This window comes from Schistocerca serialis, chromosome 5 (assembly GCF_023864345.2).
Source record: "Schistocerca serialis cubense isolate TAMUIC-IGC-003099 chromosome 5, iqSchSeri2.2, whole genome shotgun sequence".
NCBI lineage: Eukaryota > Metazoa > Arthropoda > Insecta > Orthoptera > Acrididae > Schistocerca > Schistocerca serialis.
In genome coordinates this window covers 90,244,754-90,269,314 of record NC_064642.1, presented here as the reverse complement: position 1 = coordinate 90,269,314, position 24,561 = coordinate 90,244,754, and the positions used below count along the sequence as shown (strand labels likewise).

General features: G+C 37.8%; 1 protein-coding gene across 5 annotated transcripts in view; it reads left to right on the top strand.

Moving 5' to 3' along the window:
* Window positions 1-24,561, top strand: part of LOC126480847 (inositol polyphosphate-4-phosphatase type I A) — a 250,991-nt gene that overhangs the window by 4,771 nt on the left and 221,659 nt on the right. For 2 of the 5 annotated variants that reach the window (XM_050104200.1, XM_050104199.1), the window contains exons 3-4: window positions 20,935-21,006; window positions 22,045-22,200. In XM_050104200.1, the coding sequence (XP_049960157.1) occupies window positions 20,935-21,006; window positions 22,045-22,200 (228 nt within the window). Of the gene's footprint in view, window positions 1-12,678; window positions 12,740-20,776; window positions 21,007-22,044; window positions 22,201-24,561 lie in introns of all 5 variants that reach the window. The other 3 variants (XM_050104202.1, XM_050104203.1, XM_050104201.1) reach the window with 3 other exon arrangements.

Here is a 24,561-nt window from a genome sequence, read left to right as displayed (position 1 = left end):
GCCTCGATTACGGGCAGCCCTTCTGAAGGTGGATGGGATTCAGTCAGAGAGAACACGAGAAAGAAAGGTAGGACTTAACCATTGAATCAGGGTGTACCTACAATTTTTCGAACACCTCCATATGCCTTAAGATCATGAGGTAACTTTGCAGTTGGGCCATTCCATGTCAAGTCATCCAGGCCATGACACCCATTATCTAGTTTTGAACAGAGATTTTGTGTACTGCTTTTGTATCTAATATCATGAACTTTTGCCAATTTTTATTGCTTTATATACACTCTGTTGCTAGCAATTGCTGCAGGTTTGATGCAATGCATTACTTCAAAGCAAACTGTAAAAATTTGAAAATTGGATGCTGACAGTTTTTTCCATGACTATCCTTTTGGACATGTAGTTTCTGAAAACATGTTAGAATTATCCAATTAAATTTTTGTAAATTGATTTTATTTAATTTTCTTGTTAAATCTGGAAAAAAATATTTTGGACAATTGCCCCCCCCCCCTCTTGAAAACACTGAAAAAATTAAAGTGATCTACAAATAATAAACTTTTATCCAAATTGAACAAAAATTGCAATATATGAAACAAAATTACTCATTATGAAATAAAGGGCAACTTGTACATTACATGACGTATGAACACTTTTTTACCTTTGCCATAACTAAATTAACTCAATGTACAAACGCGTAGTATTTTGTCAAAAGCAAATATTGTCAACACTTCACAAAATGCTGGTGCTGCAATCTGCATTCAAGTTGATTCGGGACTACACATACGACAAGACACTTTGATGCTTAGGTAATATTTTTTTAGATGAAAACCATTTTCTTCCACCAACTTTGAGGTCTCTTTGTTCAGGGAATAAGTACGGCCTGTTACTGTGGTGATAGCAGCTTCACACAGAATATGAGAGAAAGAAACATCACAAACATCATTATCAGGCCAATAGAAGGATGAGGATGGTCTGTGAGGATGCATGAACCTTACTGTAACATCTCCTTCTTCACAATTCACCTTCTCAACAATTCCCAAATATCAAGAAGAGTCATTGCACATGCAGCATAGCATTTGGGCTGCTCAGTGCATTCTGGTATTAATGGTGGAAGTACACCTGAGAAATCGTGCGCGATACTAAAATCCGTATAACAGCTCAGCCTTTTTGCTCCAATTTTGGTTTGTGATATTGGTACAATGTGATGCATAGATCATGTTCCAAGGATTGTTTTTGCACCTGTGAAGCACTGAGAAAGATAATGTCTGACTTGTACCATTTCATCTTTTGAAACAAAGGGAACTGAAATGCCTTGTAGGTTCTCACGACAGAATTCAAGTACCTGTGAAGCTGTAAGTATTTGATCTGTATAAACTCTTTGTAAACTTGTTTTTGTGACAAATCTTTTAACAGTGCCACCAATACCATGACAGGGAGATTTGCCATGGCTGGTAGCAAAAAGGACCAGCTGCACTTTATGATGAAGTTGTGTTCATGGTAGCGAATATTTCTGAACTTGTTAGTTTTTATATTGTGCAGCACAGCCATCAGTGAAATATTCAACATGTGCAAGATGAATTTCTGGATATTCACACTTCAAAAAATTCAGTACAGTCTTCTGAGTCTGGTACACCAAGGCAACATCATGTTCTAGATCATCAGAAACAATACAAAGACTTTTGCATGTAACTGGTTTTTCCAATTTGTAATATATATGGACAGTGTGAAGAGTGCAGCTGCTGTTTTTCCAGTGGTACCCTGTACTTTATCATGAACAACAAAATTAAGATTTTCACTGAAGTCCATTAAAATTAACACAGATCATCAAGTGTTTCCTTCTTCATTTCAGATAATCAAATTGTGATTGAGAAATAAGAGTGTGGAGTAAGTTTTTCAATTTTCTTAATTAATGTCTCACAGAATTCTGATAGAGAAGTGATTTGAACACTTAGTCACTCTATCAGTTGATACCCATTCACCATACTGAAAACCATCTCATCAGGATCATAGTCTTCTATTTCATTTTCTAAGTGGGGTTTAAGCAATCAACTGGTGGGGCATTTTTCACACAGATGAAGCATACAGGCTCAGTTTTTTATATCACATGTTATTATTTTAATTAGATCTTGGTATGTTTCTTTAATAGAAATGGAATTTAGAAGCAATATAACGTTTTGGTGGCAAAAGCACAGACATACGGTATATGTTCCTGATGATCCTGCAACTTTCCGCTGTTTTGGTCGAAGAGAAGCAAATTTTGAGAATCCTACTTTTTCAGAATACTTATTTTTATAGAGAGAATACAGTTCAGTTAAATTACTTAAAACAAGACGCTTTTGTTCATTGGTATTTTTGCTGGTGCTCACTTTGTCTTTTTTCCCAGGCATTATTCTTGTGTTGTCATCATCCAAATAAAAACTCTTTACTTTTTACACTGTATCATGTGGCAATGTCTTTCCTCTTTTCTCCTCAGACATCAATAAAATACCCTTCTCCATTAAAAGAGCTCTTGCTTGTCATACCAAATATTCAGAAACCTGAAATTCGTAACTGACTTTCTGTCAAGACCAAGTTGGCGGAACAAGAGTAAGTAACTGAATTTTTTCTCGATTATTTGCATGTTCAATTTTCGGTTTGATTTTGTCCACGAGTTCATCATGATGTTTTGCCTTTTCTTCCAGTTCTGTTAAATCACTTTCAGGGATAGTGCTTGCATCAGCAGCCAGCTCAACTTGATATGTATGTGAAATTTTAGTTTTCAGAGCCCCAGCTCCTGATTCCAATTTTCATTTGGCTGCTGCATACAGACTATGCCAAGCAACTGAATGCAGCTTTGCAGGAGATACTCCTAAGCTAGTTAAGCTAGTATTGAGCACAGATTTTTCAGGAGTCTGTACCTTCACATTACTGTCATTTATATAGTCTGGTGATGAGTCGTCACTTGATTGTTCTCATTAATAAATTTGATACAGGTTGGACACATTTTCTCCCCAGGAATAACACTAAAGTCTCTAATTTTGAAGGTCTTTGCCTTTTCTAAGTTAATTTCACGCAATCCCGAAGAAACAGATCGTTTATGGGACTTGAAGGAATCACAGCAAATTTTCTTATGTAGAGAGAGGTGCCTATCTTTGCGTTTAACACACACAAAACAATTAAATCACTTTATGAGTGACTGTCACTTCACCATAATAAAAGTTTTTGTTCTTCACTGGTCGTTTCATTCACACAAGTCAGGTTATCACATATATCTTACAGATACTGTCCAAGAAAACACTGCCTACTTGTTCTTTCCATACTGCTTCAGTCATAAAACCAATATTTGTCATAAATAATTCAAAAGATGATTGGTGTAAACTAAAAAATAATTAAATAATGAAAAAATCATTCTATCCCGTTGTTTCATTACAAAAGTATTTCACATTATCATTGTAACATTAGGGGACTTACATTTGTTTTGGAATGAATAGTTAAAAACTGCAACAATTGAATTTTTAACCAATAATTGACTCTGGGTACAACTCAGTACAAGAGCGGAGAACTGCATGCTCAGTGAACACATGACTCAAAACAAAGAAACTGGATGATATAATACATGTAGTGGCAATAAAACAGTCATGAATTAGCAATTTCAATATTTCTTTTATAATAATGTTGTTTTTCACACTTAGCATTATTTCTACAAACTGATTCTTTTTGTGTGACATAATGGAATAGGCTGTTTTTAATAATATTGTAAATTTTTTAAATAAATCATTATGTCCATGCATGGATTTTGTTTAAAAGAAGTTATTTACAGTTGTTTCTGAGATGTAGATGATGGATATTCACTACAAGAAGCATGACTATAAAAATATAAAACTTCCTCTTTAACTAAAAAAAAATTCAGGCTTACATTGCAAAAAATGTAGGAATTATTGCACTTTTAAATTATAAAGGAGCTTGTGTATGAAAGCCTGAATTCCTGAATATATACAACATCTTTTTATCAGAAGAGAAAAAGTAATTGACCTGCAAGATTTACATTTTGGAAATGTGAATACATCTAGGTAAACTTCCACTATCCAAAATTTCAAGGATTTGCGTGACGATGGGTGTCATTTCCTTAAATTTCTGGATGATTTGATGTGGAATGACCCAACTGGATTTTTGTGTTTACTCAGTCATTATTGGGAATACTTGTAAGTAGGCTACAGAATATGGTTAAGCCTGTGGTTGTGTTGTTTAGTTAAGAAAGTCTCACAAGAAACATTTGTGTTAGGTTATAGAAGACTTTCCAGGTGAAATTTTACTTATAACATTAGTAGAACATTAGTGTGTCTAATTTTTAAGGGAAACATAAGTACTACATAGTGCAGTACATTTTTAGTTTGTTAAATATATGATTTCTGTAGAAGAATATAAGCAGATAGGAAGTACAGGGTGAGTCAAAACAGACTTTATACCTTGGAATGACATATAAATTTATGGAGAAAACATACAAAATTGGTAGATGTGACATTTTGTAGCAAACAACCTCAAGTTGCACATAAAAATGCCAAGTGTCATTTTAGTTCGATGTCACTACCATTTATGATGCCGCAAACATCCCACCGGTATTCACTTTCTTCCCACACTTGTAGCAGCAAATTCGGCATAATTTGTGCAATGGCAGGGTAGATTCGATTTTACATGTTTACTAAGTGGTTTGGTAGGGGAGGAACATACACATGGTCTTTAATGAAACCCCAGAGAAAGAAATGCAGTGGTGTCAAATCTGGGGAATGTGCTGGCCATGCAATTAGTCCGTCACAGCCTGAGAAGCAGTTATCGAGGAAACCTCGAACTTCCATGAGGAAATATGAGGTGGTCACCTTTTTGCTGGTAATAAACCATCCCATCTCAGTCACTTTCATTGATCTGTGGAATTAAAGAGTTTTCAAAGATATCTAGGTACACAATAACAATGACACTTTTCACCACGAAGAAGAAAGGACTGTACACTTTCAATTTGCTAAGGGCACAAAACACATTAACTCTGGGGCTGCTACGAATGTGTTCCAGGATTGCATCTGGATTTTCGCTGCCCCATTCTATGCAGTTGTGGCTGTTCATCATGCCACTGATACGAAATGTTGACTTATCGCTGAAGATTATTGTGTTCAAGAATGCCTCTTCAGCCTCTATCCGATGTAATATGTCCGCACTAAATTCCCCACAAGCAAACTAATTTGCATCACAGATGTTCTGTGCCATTTTGAATCTGTATGGTTTCAAGTACGTAAATGTCTAGGCAGTACCCACCAAACGTCTTTTGTGGAATGCTGGTCTTGCGAGACGCATGTCGTGTTTATTTTTGTGGACTGTGGGTAAAGCTTTACCTAACCTATTCGACATAATCATCAACATGTGGATGACCGGGTGATTCATCGTGTCTGAGTGAACAACTCGTCTCAGCAAAGTTCGTGTGCCAAGAGTAAATTGAAGGCATGCTTAGAGATTGTTTAGTGCAATTTACGCTGAACAGTTGTTGCAGAGTTCATTTCATGAAATCAAAAGCACAGCGAGCATGCTCTGCACCAGTGAAAGTAGTCATTTTAACAGTGCACTACTCTGGCACTCCAGGTTGCAGAATGGAGTAATGGTGCTCTAAGTGAATCAAACTTGAGGTCAGTTACTACACAGTGACAGATCTACTGATTATGTAAGTTCTTTCAATAAATTTCTACATCATTCCAAAGTTGTAAAGTTCTTTTTGTCTCACCTTCTTTGACAATAACCGAGTGAGTGTATGAGTGTCACACTTTGGCCTTTTACAGATATTTTATAGGTCAGTGTGGTCATTTGAGATGAGGGATTTGAGGAAGTATTAAGAACCTCTGATTTGACATGAAATTAATGTGGCTTGTGCACCTGAAAGACATGCAAACGAAGAGCATAAAATCATTGAATATTTTGAAATGCATCAGCAGAGAGGTGTGAATAGTTGACAGGTCCCGCTCTCTGCAGTTTTAGAAACATTTCTCAAATCATAATTAAAGTATGGCAGCAAGATTTCTGTTTTTGGGCCAACACATACCTCCTATCTTAAGATGTTAGAAGCTGTCCACCATGAGAGCATTTGGATCATACTAGACCAACCCAATTCAGGGCCTGTGAGCAGAGACTGGTGAACCTCCACTCAGAATTCATCGGTGCCCCTCCTTCTGGCTCAACAGGCACTCAAAATTTCGGAATTGCCCGTTATTAGCATTTGGTGCTTTGAGCTGCTGTTTAGGAATCGGCTCCAAGTGGGCGAAGCTGGTTGGGTACGTGTGGATCTGAATATATAAGTCTTCAGAATTTCCACCTTGGGCATCGACAGTGGCTCTAAGTGACCTAAGCTGGATGCAGCAGAAAGAACTTGTACTGCAGAATTCATGTTTACCGATCGGTTTTCTTCAGTTTTAGGTACATACCACAGTTTTATTGTTCCATATATGGGTGGCTTCTAGCAAAGGAATGCACTTCGTTGCTCAGCTGTTTTCCCTCATAGGGTTTTCCAAGTATCCCTTCCAGAACACGTTACAAATTATGATGTAGAGCTATATGGCATTATGAGGACACTGGAGTGGATTCAAAGGTAACACAGTTTGAAGTTTCTTGTCTGCCCTGATTCGCTCAGTGTGGTACAAGCAGTCCATCGCATGTACCCAGTAGACCAGTTGATTCAGATCATCCAGGACACCTTACAGCAGATTCAACACCAAGGCAAGGAGGTGGTCTTTTGCTGAATACTTGAAAACATCAAGATACAGGGAAGTGCGACAGTCAGTAAAACAGCCAAAGAAATGTGTAGAGATGGTGGTGAGAGCTGATGGGCCATCGTCTTGCATGCAGTCATCTCATTGTCCAACAGGTGAATTGTGTGTCAGTGTGAAACAAAATTGTATGAAGTGATGAACAACAAACAAACTGCAGTCACCCAAATCAACCATGCATGCATGCATGGGGAACTTCATGCCAACCACACCGCTAGAAGGAAGTGCTGCTTACCAGACTGTGCATAGAATCTTGCCAGTAGTACGTGACTTCCTCCTCCAGTGGGAGCATCCCTCTCTCTGTGACGTTTGTGACGTGCCGTTTTCAGTTCAGAATGTTTTGGCTACATGTATTTTATGTACTGATGTTAGGGCAACTATCATTTTGTCCACCAACTTCACGTAACACACTTCTGGCTTAATAGCTTATCCAGGCAGTTCAACAGTTTTATTAATCGGTTTTCATAGTAATAGCTTGATATATCGTGGTGGCAGCTTTTTCATAATTGTTAGGTGGAATTTCGTGCATAATAAGCAACTCCACCTGTGGAGACAGCCTTGCTGCTCCCCATCCCCCGTTCTCCTTTGCCTCCCTTCCCTCCTCCCCATCTTCACCAAATAAATGCCATGATGGTGTTTCCAAGGGAGCTGATGACCATGCCCCTTCCCCATATCCAACATCACCGTATTATCGTCATCAAACGTTTAATATGTTGTGTTGTTTAATGTTTTCTCAGTGTAGTAAATGTTGGCAATGCTTATGCTTGTTGACTGTAGGTGGAAGTCCCGAGGACACTAATTGTGGTGTGCGGCACCAAACGTATCTGGATACATTCTGCTAACAACCTCTGTTTGAATACAAAATGTAGCACAGGCACTGAACTATCCATATCTCGCTACTGCACCATCTTTCATGGACAGTGTTATCAAAGATTCCCTCAACGTTTGTACCGTTCATAATTTAGTTAGCAGAGACACTTAATATACCCTCATAGTTGTATCCAACACTGTCCATACTAAATTTTTTATTACAAATAACACGATAACACAATAGATCGAGAACTCTTCAGTTTGGGCCCCTTGTGTTTAACAGCATATCCTGTGACTTATTTTCACAACCAACCAACAGAACACACTGTACTCAGGTGCCAGGGTTAGTTGTTATTGAAGAGTGGGTATATTGTTCATTTAGGATTAGAGTTGGGCAATACACTGGTGTTAGCGACATGCAATAAGTCCACTGTCTGTATGCCCATGTTTCACCTTACACGAGTAATGTTTTGTAACTGATTGTACCTGCAACCCTCAAACTCTCAGTGATGACACAGTCTGTATGCTATCAGTCATGATTGTGTCTCACCTAAAGTTAAAACCTGAGATTAGTAGACAGCCCAATACTGCACTAGTAGACTGATGACATCACTAACATGGCAGATATATAAATATCAAATGACATAATTTACGATACAAAAACATTAGCAAAACTACACTTACATAGGACTGCATGGTTGTAACCATCTCCCCCCCTCACTGGATCACCATCTCCTCTAGACCTGTATAGGTCTAGTAAACAATGTAATCTAAGCTGCCACATGCAAAGCTTAAGGGATAAATTTAAGCAAAACACATTAATGATCTCTACAGCTGACGTATACACCACCGATCATTAAATTTGCAACACATCGAATTGGTATGAAGGACACTACATGCATGGATATGCAAATGGTTAGAATTTCAGCACAAACACAAAAAGTAGGTATGTATGATGCCATTTACATTCTGTAGCCAAAGAAAATTATTCAGAATTACATTTGGACTCGTGAAAGACATAGAAATGTGTACCGGGAAGGAACACGGTTTGTAGAGACAGCGGTTAATTGTTCCATGGTGTTGCCACTTGCATTGGTCGGGATCGCATGATTGTTGTCTGAATATGGAATCATTAGATTGAAGAGGGCTGTACTCAGTACCACACAGGAACTCAATGCTCCAAGCGACTGGAGCCTGAGATGACAGATACATTGTTTGTGCCTTGAGTTAAGAAATGCCCTCATTTGCAGTAAGACAATTACCGTACATAAAATATGATGATGTCTGAAGCAGCACATATGACAAAATCATTGTGTGGCTACTGTTGCTGGGGCTTTCCATAATGATGAAGGCAAAGACAGGCTTCCTGACAGTACTGTGCCCAATGACGGCACTGGATGCAGGAGTGATTCCACACATCTTTGCAGACAAGTCCCACTTCAGTACCGAGCGAGGTGGCGCAGTGGTTAGCACACTGGACTCGCATTCGGGAGGATGACGGTTCAATCCCGCGTCCGGCCATCCTGATTTAGGTTTTCCGTGATTTCCCTAAATCGCTCCAGGCAAATGCCGGGATGGTTCCTCTGAAAGGGCACGGCCGACTTCCTTCCCTGTCCTTCCCTAATCCGATGAGACCAATGACCTCGCTGTTTGGTCTCTTTCCCCAAAACCAACCAACCAACCAACCACTTCAGTATGCAACATCATATTGTAGGTATCCACTTCTGGAGGCTCAGAGGAGAACAAATGTAGCTATATTGCATTCGTCATTGTCATTCTGGCCCAGTACCTGGTGTGATAGTATGGAGTGCCATTGGCTACACAGTATGGTTACCTCATTTTGATAGCTGGTAATTTGGACCATATCTATTACATTTCTGATGTGTTATGGCTGTCGGCTGTGTCATATCTTTGGGTTTCCATTATTATATCTTCCAACATGATAACACAAAAGACTGCAGTTTGCCTGTGCCATCCTGACTTACCTCTGTGCGGAGTCCTGTTTGACTGTTGCCCTGGCCAGCAGGCTGTCGAGATCTCTTACCTACTGAAAACGTTCCGTCATAGTTTCCCGAGAAACTGGCATGTCACCTTCATGAGCCATTACATTTGATGATCTCTGACATATATTTGAAATATCTGGCACTCAAGCTCAGTTTGACTCAGTCCCCAGCTTGGTGAAAACCGGAAGTGGCAGCTCTTGTTCTCTAAATTTTTCACCATTTAGACCCCAAATCACCTAAGAATTTGTGTTCTTCTTACAATACTGCGTGTACATAAGAAGTAAAATTTAGTTATTTATTACTCTTGCTATTGTTGCAATTTTAATGGCAAACAGTGGAAAATAACGCTATCTGTGTACACATGATATTGTACTTCAAAGCATATATTGTTGGCTCACATAGTTTACTTTAAACCCTATATTTACAGTTTCTCAGTTACATTATAATGGCAATCCTTTCTGTGTTACCAGGAAAGTATAATAGTCAGTCACTACAGCATCAGATCAAAAATAGTATTGCACAAAAATTTTTGAATGATACACCACTTTTGAAAGGGTTACTTTCTCAGAAAAAATTTAATATAGTTTTCTTCTTGATGAAATTGATTTTTCGAATTATTATGGGTGCACAATATTGTTTTTATTGCCACTGACAGCACCAGGAAAAATATGACTTGCTCTTTCTCAAAGAAGTAAAATGGGGATTTTGGGGGGGGGGGGGGGGGGTATGAATTGCAAACACTCTCTGACATTAACTGCAATTTCTCAGCATATTTTTGGACATATTGTGCGCATGATTTATGATTGCCTAGTGGATCATTTATAATGCTGAACAGTGTTGTCTTTAAAATGCCCAGAGATTCTGATCTTAGAGAAATGGTCTCTGTGATCAGCACTGAGTGCCTGGTCTCCTACTCCGCACCTCGTTACAAGCAATTATCAAACATTCCCTAAGTTGATGACGAAATGCCTCACTTTTATGCATAATCTATTGAAGTAATTGTTTAATGCTTGTTCAGATGTCAGGAAAGAATACCTTAATGAGGCAATGGGTTGCTAAACAGTTGTTCCTCATCCCACATATAGGCTGAAATAGTCGTTATTTGGAAATTTGTATAGTTTTTCCATACATGTATTTTCTTCTTTCTAGATGACATTTCTAAAGTAACTCATTTACGCACTTACACGGATCAGCTAGTACATTATGACCACCTACCTAAGAGCCTTTATGTCCACCTTTGGCACAAATAACAGTGGTGATGCATCATGGCATGGAAGCAATGAGGCCTTGGTAGGTCGTTGGAGGGACGCAAGTCACTTAACTCTCGTAAATTCTGGGGAGGGGGAAATGAGCTCGTAAATTCTGGGGAGGGGGAAATGAGCTCTGATGTCACGTTCAATCACATCCCAGATGTGTTCGATCAGTTTTAAATCTGGTGAGTGGGAGAAGGAGGCAGCATGTCAATTGAAACTCACCACTGTCTTCCTCGAACCACTCCCTCACATTCCTATCCTGACATGGTGCATTATCTTGTGAAAAATGCCACTGCCATCAGGAAACATGATTGGCATGAAGGGGGGTGTATGTGGTCTGCAACCAGTGTATGATACTCCTTGGTCATCATGGTGCCTCGCACGAGCTGCACTGGACCAGTGAATGCCCCAGAGTATAATGGAGCTGCTGCCAGCTTGTCTCCATCCTGGAGTACAGGTGTCAAGAAACTGTTCCTCTGGAAGATAACAGATTCACACTCTCCCATTGGCATGTCAACGAAGGTGTCAGGATTCATCACACCGTGCAAAACTCTGCCACAACCCCAACATCCAGTGCTGATGGTCTTGTGCTCATTTCAGTTGTAGTTGCCGCTGTCGTGGTGTTAACATTGGCACATGCCCGGGTTTTTGCCTGTGGAGGCCCATTGTTAGGAGTGTTTGATGCACTGCTTGACTGTTCAGACATACTTGTACTGTGTCTAGCATTAACGTCCGATGACTGTGCCCAGCATTAACGCCTGATGTTAGTTCTGCCACAGTATAGTGCCTGTATTGTTTTATCATTCTGCCCAACTTCCAACATTTGACATCTGTGATGAGGAAATTTATTTTATTTTATTTATTTATTTTTTGTAAGGGCACAAGAAAATGTATAGATCTCCATAACTACTATAATTGATTCATCTATGCTTTGCACAGGATTTGATAGCATAATTCAGTTCATTCATTTCCCTTGACTCCAAAGAGTTTAGGATTATCATGTTCTGAAATTGTGAGTTAGGCACAAGGCTTACTTTCATATATACTCATTGGTGTGTGACACACAGAAACAAGCAATAGTCAGTGGGTAACCTCTTAGGAGATACTTCTCAGTGGACTATTATAGCTGATGATTATACATACTGTTCTTAGTGTTTCCAGTCAATCTGTTCAATTATCATCTGACTGGAAAATGCATGGTGTGCCATGTCATAACCATTTATGATAACTATCCTGGGTGGTGGTTTAAGAGATGTTTTCATATAGCAAAACTGCTTAGATTTTCAAAAATATATTTTAAGATGCTTCGTTGTGCCTTGAATCTGGTTCATCACTAGCTAATATTTTTGAGACCTCACGGAATGCAAGGTTTCTTCAGTTCCTTGAGAAGGAACTGCAGATTTTTGTGCCAGTGGTTACATTTGTGCCACCAAGTATTGTTTCAAATTAAACGGATTACTAGTACAAACAACATTTAAAGACAGTCATTGTGTTACATTGTGGGTAAAAAGTGATACTTCAAGAATTTAGATGTACTGTGAATGAATAGAAGGAAACAGGAGTTTAGTGTACAATTTTGCAAATCAGAACATATTACTAGGAGAACTTAAGATGAATGGAACAGGTCTTACAAGTGACAGTAGTTGTTCTTGTTGCTTTTTTAACTATTAAAAACCATATATTACATATGATACCCACATATCTTTCAGTAACAGTGCAAGCGGGAAGCATCCTATAATAAATCTATCTGCTTTGTAATGGCAGCTACTTCATCTATTTTTTTTTTTTATTTTTTTTTTTAAGACAAAGATCTATCAGAACAAACATTGTGTCCGTTTCCAGTCTAAATGCTGTGAAGGTGCTGTGAAACCTCTTGCCTTGCCTTTATGAAGTCAGTGTGTTGGTAAGAGCTAAAAGTTCCATTCGTAACTTACAGTTGCATGAGTGATTAATAGTAGACAAGGACTGGGTGATTTTGCCGTGGTATTTGGTATATTAACAATTTTACATCCGTAATACTGTGGGTTAGTGTAATAGAGAAGTTAATGATTTATGTTAGAAGGGTAACAAAATTTTTGAACATATTTTGCTGGCTAATTCCAGTAACAGTAATGTGTCTTTTTTGTTAATTGTTATTAATATTTTAGCATATAACCACTAATATTAGGAATATAATCCACAGCAATGCATTTCAGGAGTCAATGCAATTTAAAACCACTTGAATATAAAAGCAGGTAAAAGTGTTTGGACATTACATCCTCCTCTTACTATAAAAACAGCATTACCTGTGCACTGCTGACACACTACTCGGCGGCAGAAGGCTAACTGTGTAGATGCAGATGTAAAAACAGCATTACCAGATTCCCTGCTCCACTTATCAATGTTACTGCATATAGCACAAAGTGTTGCTTCTGTAAGGTGCTAAACACCCGTCACATCAGCTGCCTCTTCATGCATCATTAGTTTGTAAACACACGTACAGGTCTGACAGACTGCAGCTGGTGTGACCGGTGTTTATCGCCTTACAGAAGCAACACTTTTGGAGGATGTGCAGTAATACGGATAAGCAGAACAGTGAATCTGGTGTTGCCATTTTTATAGTGAGCCAAGGACTTCATGTCTGAATAATTTTATTTGTTTTTATATTTTGACCTTAAGTGCTCTTGAAGTTCATTTTACATAGGATTAACTTAGACAGCCGATGACAGGAGCTGGACTCCTGAAACACACTGCTAGTCAGTTACGTTCCTGATATTAATGGTTGTATGCTAAAATATTTATGATGATTACCCTAAAAAGTGCTCCCTCTGGCCCTTAAGATGGAAAATAGTAGAATGTGTCTTTTTTAATTTTTTGATTTTATGTTATTTTTTCATGGTTTACACAAAGTGGTATTAATAATCTTTTATTAGAACTAGTTTCAGTATTGCACCATCTTTGCAGTATGAAAAGATTTCAATTACTGACATGGAAAACCATATGGTAGGCCCTACATATAAGATCATTACAGCTGCGCACACACAGAAAGGCAGCAAGTGTCTTTTCACAGAAGGGGGTGTGACCCATTAGAACAACAGGTGATAACTGCAATTTACAGTTGTCTACTGTTTTAATAGGTCACGAACACTTATGTGTTAAAACACTTAGTGCCTTTTTGTTTGTGAGTAATTTTAATGGTTTTGTATGTTCATGGTTTCCTGTGTCAGTAATTGATATGACATATGAGAACTATTAATCTTTTTGTACCAAGATGATTGGTACAATACTGAAACCAGTTACAATAAAAGAATATTAATACAGCTCTGTCTTGTATTTCAAAAAATAATAAATTCTATTATACCACAAGAGGTACTTTAAAACACCACGGAACAGATGTAATGTGTAAAATTATTATGTAAAATTTCCTCTTTTTGCATCGAACCCATATAAGAAAGCGTGTATAAATGTGTTGCCCAGTATGCGAAGGGATATGGAAAAAAAGTATTCAGCATATTTAAATGTTAATGAATTTTAGTATACAGTCTCTTCTTTATTATGCTTTTAACATACAATCTAATGACTGTTACTGTATTTCACACAATATTTTCCCAAATTGTTTGATGTATATGACTAGTGACTTTTTATTGTCTTTTTTTGTCAAAATGTTCTTTTTTTGCTACATGAAGCCATAAGCGAAATAACAATAACAGCAATGCTCTCCTTAATGTTAAGTGGCCCATGCACTTTTGAAAGATCACTGTAAACTATATTTATACAAACAGTGGAAAGTCCAGGTTGAAATAACAATAATATTAGGAAAAGGATAGTGATACTCACCTCGTAGAGGTGGTGTTGAGTTCCAGGTATGTGTAGTGAAAAGACTGCCAAACATTTAGGCTTTCGAACAAAAAATTCTTTGAAAATTTCCGAAGGAGGACAGGGGTCAGAGACAGTGGTCATTTGTGTATGAATTGTGCTTGTGTAAATGTTACATGTGTTGTCTACTTTAGAAGAAAGCCTTTTCCCCGAAAGCTTAAATGTTTAGCAATCTTTTCATAGTGCCTGTCTGTGGTTCAGTGCCTCCTCTATGTGATGAGTAGCTATCTAACCTTTTTGTAATAGTGTTACTGTATTTATACTATATACTTGACAGGCTATTTCATGCATTTAGGACATTTCATATCAGATTTATGAATTGCATTTGATTGAATTTGTCTTATGGAACGTCTATTTGTTACAGCATGAAGTAATGAAAATTCTGAGTGTAGTTCAAATTTTATGACAAAAGATGATGATTATTCCCCATATATGAAGCCACTAACTAATATTATTGTGATGTACAAATGTAGTAATTTGCATGATAACTGTTATTAAAGATTTTTGCATGCATAATAAGCATTTGAAGTAATACTGCCTGTAATAGAATTTGTGTTAAAAGTACAATTCCTGTCCTTAGCTGCCTGTGGTTAATTATGCAGAAATTGTATTGAAATGAAAGAATGATTGTAGCATTTTTTTTATTTTTTATGCAGACTCATTAGCTTGCTTGTAATACAAATGAAACGTAACAGCTTATAAAAAAAATTACATAATCAAGTGTGGTGTGACTGACATACTCGGAAAACAAAATTCTTTTGGGATGTCCTTTCCACCATCTGGAGATAATAAGTCTAGGATAAACAAAAAGCATGGAAGAGTGACTCTTCCATGTGTTGTTATACATATTTACATCTACATCTAAACTCTGCAAACCACCATGAGGTGCATGACAGAGGGTAAATATCAGACATTTTGTGTTGGCTTGTCTTGTGCATACCACAGAAGTGAATAAAACTGACACAAGACATTGCTGTGGTTTGAAAATTCAGAACTGTATAACAAAAACAGGAAACATTAACAGCTGTTGACAGTATTCATAAACTGAAATATACCAATATAATTTGTGGGATAATTCACAGGTTTATGTTCCAAAATTTTGCATGATGATAAACATTTTAGTAAAGCAGAGAAAAGAGCGTCATTAAGTAATGAAATTGAGGACCATTCTACAGCTCCGAATTTATCAGTGAAAATATTATTTTTATTTTCAGGGGGGTAAATATTGTTTGTACATTTTTTACTTTATGCTTTGGATTTCCCATTGTTAAATAGATCTAACAGTTTGTAAAGTAAGTGTTAGTATCCAAAACATTCAAAATATATACCTTGCTAAGTTGCCTTGTTAAAAGATTCTGTGTAAGTGATCTATAAACTGTTTTCACCAAGACAAATTTTTTTTAAAATTCCTAAAACGTAAACCACGGCATTAATAACAAGAAAAAATTCAGATGCATTTCTAACAATGGGTAACAGGAAATAAGCAAACTGGAGATGGATAACTGTGTATCATTCAGCAAGCTGGCATGATGGTAACACAGGACTCTCATCTGAAAGGATTAGAGCTCAGTTTCCACATCAGAAGCCCTGCTATAGGTTTCTCAAGATTGCTTGAGGCAAGTGTTGAGATGGTATCTTTGAATAGAAAGCAGCTGATTTTCTTTCCTATCCCTCTCCAAATCAAGTTTTGTGCTCCATTTCGAATGACCTTGTCATTGATGGGATTTTAAACCCTAATCATTCAGTTGCCAGTCTTGACATTTCATTTTGAAAATGTTCCAGTGAAGACACACTGCAGATTGTTGTGTATCTTGTGTGTGTGTGGGCGCGCGCGCACGTGCACATGCGTGTGTGTGTGTGTGTGTGTGTGTGTGTGTGTGTGTGTGTGTGTGTGTGTGTGTGTGTGTGTGTGTGTGTGTGTGCGTGCGTGCGTGCGTGCGCAATTACCTGCAGTTTTTTTCCTTCTTTGAAGCATCTTCAAAATGAAATACAATGTAGAACAATCAGCTACACCCAGAAAAGAAATTCTCATGTAATTCACCAATTCCCCTGAAGATAAGGGTGTAAGCTCTTGAAATTAAATGTGTTGTTGAAGTGAATGAAACTGACTGATATAAATAATTGTTCCAATTTGTCTTTTATGTTCATAATCATCCTTTGTGCCTTTCAAGTAAGTGTGTTTACAACAGGGTACGTAACCATAAATTTAAATTACCATTACAATAATTTTGTTTTGACAATGAAGTCCTTAAACCATTTCAGATAACCATATTACACTCTTTTACCTTTTAATATTAACTAATTTTTAGTCAGAGAAAATTTATGCTGAAAAAGTAACTACTCACTTAAAGTGCTGAAACCAAAATGTTATTACTGTATCAAGTACAAATTATTGTATGTAAAGTCAAAAAGTGTCAGTCATAGAGTTTCACCTTTTTAATTGAAAAATGGAAATGTCGTGTGGCTAGGGCCTCCCGTCGGGTAGACCGTTCGCCTGGTGCAGGTCTTTCGATTTGACGCCACTTCGGCGACCTGCGCGTCGATTTAATTGAGAAAAACATAGAACCATTTACTGAGCAAGCAAACAACTTGGTGATCTCCTGTCCAAATCATAGGGGAGCTCCAAATAGATCACGTCAAGATCTCTGGGAGAAACAATCCAGAAATTATGAATGTTAAAGATAGAAAAGACATGATTGTGGCCTCAGATCGCCACATGTCAATAACAGAATTCAAGCTGATCCCCAAAAGGTCCTGAAACAAATCATGCCTTTTTGATAATGATAAACTTTGACCGAAAAGGCTAGACCAAGTGATTGCAACTGTAATAATGCTGAAAGGTGCCCTATTGAGGCGACCAAAGAAGTTGCAGAAGTCAAAAGAAACAAAAAATATGCCTGCTGGAATGACACTTGCAAATCAGTCCCCAAGGAGAAGCTGACTGCATGGAAACAGTATTATGCAAAAAAATGGGAAACTGATTAGGAAACCTACAAAATCCAAAAGGCCCAAACAGCTAGAGTAATCACAGCTGAGAAAAGTTAGTATGAAAAACCACCAGTTGAAAAGATAGACTAAAATCTTTTGAGAAATGAAACCAGAGAGTATTATAGAACCTGTAAATACGAACTCATGGGCTATAAGTTGCCATCATTATGGTTTCTGCAGGAGAACACTACATTAGTGACTTCAGATTAGGAAAATTGTAACATTCCACAAGATTATATTAAAAAAAACTACGGAACTGTTATAAACCAAAAAGCCCAGTTGAGATCAGCAGACACATTTTCTGGTGCCCAGAGTAGAGTACATCTAACAAAGACAAAACACAGTGTCACATCGCCCATCTCAAAAATAATAAAGCAGCTGGAGAATGCTCAATAGTTGCAGAACTGAGGGAATCTTGCAATGGGGGAGAGAGAGAGAGAGAGAGAGAGAGAGAGAGAGAGAGAGAGAGAGAGAGAGAGAGAGAGAGAGAGGGGGGGGGGGGGGGAAGGGAAGGAGGGAGGGAGGAAACTACCCAAAAACTGCAAAACAGCCCTAATATCCATTGCACCATAAAGGTGGCATGAAAAGCACCTACCACTATAGAGGAACATATCTGCCACCAAGAACCAACCCAATTCTGCATTCGGGAGGACGATGGTTCAATCCCACGTCCGGCCATCCTGAGTTAGGTTTTCCGTGATTTCCCTAAATCGCTCCAGGCAAATGCCGGGATGGTTCCTTTCAAAGGGCACGGCCGACTTCCTTCCCCGTCCTTCCCTAATCCAATGAGACCGATGACCTTGCTGTCTGGTCTCCTTCCCCAAACAACCAACCAACCCAATTCTCTCACTTTGTTCTGGAGCATTTAGAAGCCCAAGTCAAACACAAAATAGGGGAATACCCAAGGGGCTTCAGGAGAGGTTGTTCAATTGCCAAAGAGATCCACAATCTCAAAAGCATCATCAGATATTGTACTCTAAGGTCTAGGCAGTATGTGTCTGTTTTTGTGGACTTCAAGAAAGGCTACAATTCAGTAGACCATGAAGGCTTGTTAAGCACGCTTAATGAATTTAGGGCTGACCTTAAACTTGAGTGTTAATTAGAGCCACCCTGGTTAGGATGCCTTTCAGATAAATTGAGATAAAAACAGACGTCAGAAAGGCAATGGGCTGTCTCAAATGCTTTTCAGCTGTGTTTGTGAAAAATTTGTTAGGACAAGTCCAACAAGATAGATGGAAACAGAGTATAGAATTGGAACTAAATCCAAGGGAATCAGATCAATATGAAAAGGGGGCTGAGCAAGGAGGCATGTAAGGAACGAATGTACAAACTTGAAATTGCCTATCAGATGTCTTGCATGATGTACAACAAACAATGCATTCCACAAAATGCTAAGATACATCAATATGAAATAGTTCTGAAGCCAGTAATTATGTACGAGACCAAAACCCTTTCTATGAATTTAAATAAAGGTGTCCTCAAGAAACTGGAGAAAGAAAGAGTGCAGAATCATTAGGGCAGTCACGGACTCCAGTTAGAAGAATGATAACCACCAAAGAAGATCAAACTAGAAAGTTTATGATAAAATAAAAAAAATAAAAATTCAATCTCAATCTGCAAACAATGTGTTCAATTTTATGACCACCTCAAATGAAAGGATGGGAACAGTTTGCCCAAGAAAACCTTTCCCATTTTTATATTCAGACACCAAAACCACCATACCCTGGTATAGTAATGCCAAAGAAGACCTAAGCCTCCTACAAATCAGATCAAAAGATGCTTGTGACAGGGATGTCTTCCATAAGTATCCAGTGATGAATGAATGGGCTACACTGAGGTGAACAACTGAAAGAAGAGGCGGTGCACTTTGGATGGAGGAGTGGAAGCAAGCCCACTCACAAAGAATGCAGAAAATGTGGGCTTCAAAGAAAGCAAATTTTGCTGCCAAATGTTACATTATTATTATTATTATTATTATTATTATTCTCCAGATGGGATAAGGGAGCAAAGCTGTGGCAGGCTTTGGTTAAGCAAGTTACATTCACTCTGCTGATATTATTTAGCACAGCCATTACTTGCAAACAGAAAAACAGGTCAAAAGAAGCAGAACCTATTAGAGCTGATGCGCAAGCTGTCAACTAACCTATTTGTGTACGAAAGACCAGTAGTCACTGTGAATAGTCACAGACATAACCCACACCATCAGCACAACATCATGCTAAGTGCCTGCTTTGGAAAATATTGAGAACTTGAAGATATTGAAACTTGTTCCACTATTTCATTGATGGTATATTTTTCAACATTTGCTAAACCTTGCTAACCACCTGTTCCTGAATTAATAATCCACGTCTAGTTTTTCTTCTCTCTTACTTAGCCTTCCCCTCTCTCTCTATTTGACGTTTGAACTCTCTCCTCACTTCTATAGCTGTTATTTAATTATATTTTATCTTAAATTTCAACTGTCTTGACACAGGGTTTGTGGTGAAACACTGCAAATACTATATAAGAAAACACCTTTCTTTTTCTTTTAAGTTGTATGTCTGCAACTCAGAGTCAGATAGTTTCTGTTTCAATAGATGGAAACTGTGCAGGCACTCACCTCTAAGTGGTGTCTCCAATTTCTGCTCACAACTCCATTTTAGATTTACACCGGTTCTTGTTGGTAATTTAACAGTTGGGTGATATTTCTTAGAGACATGGGAATTCTTTTAATGTTGCAGAGACATTGACTGGTTCAATAAAGACTATGATAAAATGCTGGCATAATAAAAACTGTAGGATCTCAGCTGTGCATGTGTCCTTCACTGGACAGTTGCTAATAATGTGATACTTGCTGATAATGTAACCAAAATTATTATAAATGTGTAAAAGATACTTAATTTGTTTCTGTTTTAAGTATTATTTAATAAATTGTGTGAAAAACTGAGAGATTTCTGCTTACAGATGTTGTACATATTTTTGTACTGAAATTCATATAGCTATTTCAGAAACATATAACCAGATAAATTAAACTATAATTGTTATGGTTTTATTAATTTCATTTTAATATAGTTAATTGTTTGCTGTCTTGGTCTTTCCTCCACTGTTCAATATTCAGGTCATCTTCATGTTATTTAAATAACATGGTGAAGGAATGAATAATCTGTATTTGGTTGATTGGTTTACTAAACTCTTGCATATCCCTGGAAAAGAGAAGACTCATGTCAAATACTTTTTAAAGAACAGTTAGATTCTTGGGTCTTGTAAACTTTCCAGGGAAAGACAACAAAAGAGGGAAAAGATCAAAGAGTCTTCGAGAACTGAGCTGCTATAGTGGACCAAGCAAAGGTACTGGCAAAATAATAAGCACAAATAAGTCACTAGCACTTACTTTGGATTTCCCAGTTGGATTACACTAATTCGCTTATGTTGCAGGTTTAAGAGGAAGTCATTGGCATAGTTGGGTGCTTTCGGTAATAATCTTAGTGGTACATTGTATGTGCTATTCTGAATATTCCAAAGAGCATAGAGGGCTTGTTATTTCTCTATATACAGTGCTCTTCTTGTCTTTTGAACTACATTGGTGGGAGAAGGAAATGGAAACTTATGCTTTATCTGTGGCTTTCACATATGACAATTCTACCTTTCCATAGAGAGAGCCTATATGCCAATGACATTAACACACTTTACACACTGCACATGAAAACTAAATTTTCTGGTGTAATGGCTTTTCTTTCCTGTTCACTTGTTAATAATTTACTCTATTTCTAAGTAAGGAGCTTTTTGTGTCATAATGCATGCTCACTGTTCCGCAAAAATTTTTAATTTTCAGTTTTTTGTTATTAAGGAATATTCTTGAGCATCTAGTTTTCTTTCTGTGTTGTAAAGAATTTCAGAAGACCTATTGCAAAGATTTAATGACATAGCTTTTGCACTTAGCATATTTATAAATGACAGTCTGTTATCAGGGTAGAGTGATGATTTAAATGAATTTATATTAAGTGCTTTTTAAAGTCACTATGACTTTGTTCTTGCATGTATTTAAGTCTTTAGTTTGATTTAGAAGCAGCTAAAAGTGTTATAAGACCATAGCAAGGATTTTTCTTCTTTAATGTAGGTAATGCATGATTCTGAAGAAAACTGTTATTTGGGTAGAGAAGCATTAGTTTCTAATTGTTTGTTTGTTTTCTTAATTAGCTTTCAACTTTTTAAGTGTTAATACTGTGTATAAAGTATTTTTGTAAAGCATCACAATTTAAGTTCTTAAATTTTACTCTGAACTTGACTTCAGATGGCACTAGATTACTTAATTTTACGAGATAAGCATTACTTTTGTGGTACAAAATCTCATGAACTTGTAAAGTTTTAATGTGATGTTGTTAACAGTCAGCTTGGAACGCTGGTGTAGACTCCGTGGCAATCTTCTGTTTTACTTCAAATCCAGAGAACAGTGGTCCGAACCGCTTGGCGTTATAATTCTTGAACAGTGTTCCATAAAGGTTGATTCACCATCTGTTGAAGGGCCATATGGGTTCCACCTAGGTAAGTTATGCAGTCTCTCTCTCTCTCTCTCTCTCTCTCTCTCTGTCTCTCTCTGTGTGTGTGTGTGTGTGTGTGTGTGTGTGTGTGTGTGTGTGTGTGTGTGTGTAGTTGTTTGGTTCATATTCCATTAAATTGTTAAAATCGAAAAAAAAAAAATAAATAAATAAAAAACAAAATGACCTTATTCAGAATAAAATTACAGTATAATCTTAAAAAATAAAGCAGACATCAAACTTGAGGGTTGAATACCTTGGCATTTCATGTGGCCTTATAATATTTTAGGTATCACTCCCTTCACCTACCACCTTGAGAAACACATCACAGTTTACACATTGTCTTCCAGAGAAGCAACTACTGAGTATTCTTACACAAGAGGAAGTTAATCTGCAATATTATAAGATAGTCTGCAGTATCCTAAGTGCTGGTTTTATTTTATAGCCACACAGCCAGTGTGTCAGGTGTATTGAGAAAAGCAGCATCTTAGGTGATGACAGTATTTGGAGCTTTTTTGGGGGAAAAAATATGAGTGAAGAACAATAGTGAGTAAGAAGCAAGGCCAGATCACCAACTTTGTCAAATGTTTAAATTACAATAGAAAAAAAATGTTACTATGGAACTATTGTGATATAGATTACACCAGAACTTTTTTCATATCTTGAGGAAACAGTCTTTACAACATAGCATAAAGCAGCTGCACAAATCTGAACAGCCTTCAAACTCGGACCATCACTGAGAACCTTTTCATAAAATGGAAATGGTGCTTCAACTGTGTCATCTGAGCTGTGTTATTGAGGTACTCACAGAGTCATCCTGCATCTGTTGTTTTGACAGATATACAAAAAAGGCTATGCATTAAAATGCCGTGCTTAAACTGGTTAATTAAGAAGGGACAGAATGGCTGGCCAGTACTTAGCTACAGGAGATGAAGTTACAGAACTGTCATTACACATTTAAAAGTAAAAATGCCAGTACTAACTGTTGGGGCTATATATCCCGACCTCGGTAAGGAAAGAGGGATGTGTTGTGGAAGAATAGAAAGTAGTGGTAGTTCAATTCACTCCCAGAACAGGATGAGGGAAAAGAAAGATTTGTTAAACAGAAATTTCAAGAGTCTCGAAGTATAGGGACAGCCCCATTACTCAAGTGTTTGGTGGAGCAGTGGCTACAGTGTTTGCTTGCAGTTGTTTGAAAGTACCCAGAGGGGAAGGCACCAAGCAGGCAATGTGTTTCATAGCAATTAATTATTCTTAGCACTTGTCATCAATGCAGCTACTGAGGTAAGAGGCACTCTGGAAAGTTTGCAGACTTCCAGGCTTGCAGGTGAAAAGCTCTCGGGTTTCCAGTCAGGTGGTAGTGTTAAAATACCACGACATTTTGATGAGTGCTGTACTCATTATCTTTCAGTGAAGTGTTGAGATATGCATATGCTATGATATTTATGCTGCTGGAGTGCACCCCTCCACCTGGCTACAGGTGGCCATGTACTGATCAGCCAGTGGGGTGGAGGAGAGGGGGGGGGGGGGGGGGCAGGATGAAGCTGCAGTGATGGAGGTAGCCGATGCTCCTTTTGGATCTCTGTGTCAGCATTCCGGATATGTCTTGTAAGTTGGATGGTGCTTGTTGCGCTCTGTCACATTCCTGTTAATGTTGGATTCTATGCCACACTTAGTTGGTGTCCTTTGTCTCTGTTGACAAGATTTTTGTGTACCCATATATCAGTGGATTCCTTTATGATGCTATATCAGTTGCCTATTGCTTGACAAAGCACTTTGGTGCTCTGGAAGTCGAAGATGTGATCTTCCTGGAGGCTAGGCTTTGCTATTGCTGATTTTTTTCCATCTGTCCGTTCCACATGGCTGATGTGTTCCTTGCAGCATTTTGAAATATAGTGCTGCATTTGCTCAATGTTCGGTCAACGGTATTCACATGCGATACTGTATATTTCTGGTACATTCAGTTTTAGTGGGTCTTTCACATAGCTAAGCCACTCTTTTGTCTTTGGCAGTGGTCGGAAGACAGTTAAAATGTTGAATTTTTCGAGTGGAATGGGGCATGAAGGGTAGTGGGCACACTGCTAGGATAAATATTACAGCAGCCACATATCTTGATATTTTGCCAGAAGATGCTGAGTGTGACACTCATTAAAACATTGCAGTATTATAATACTGCCACCTGACTGAAAACCAGTGAGATCAATAACAGTAGATTCCGGGAGAGCCTATATTCACATTTCCTGGCTTACTGTTGGTGATATTTCATTTCAAAGAAGGGTCATCAGTTGTAGCATACATTATTAATAACTCACACAAGTTTTTCCCAGCATAATGGGAGGGTCTTAGCCCATCATTTGTTTCACTGTGT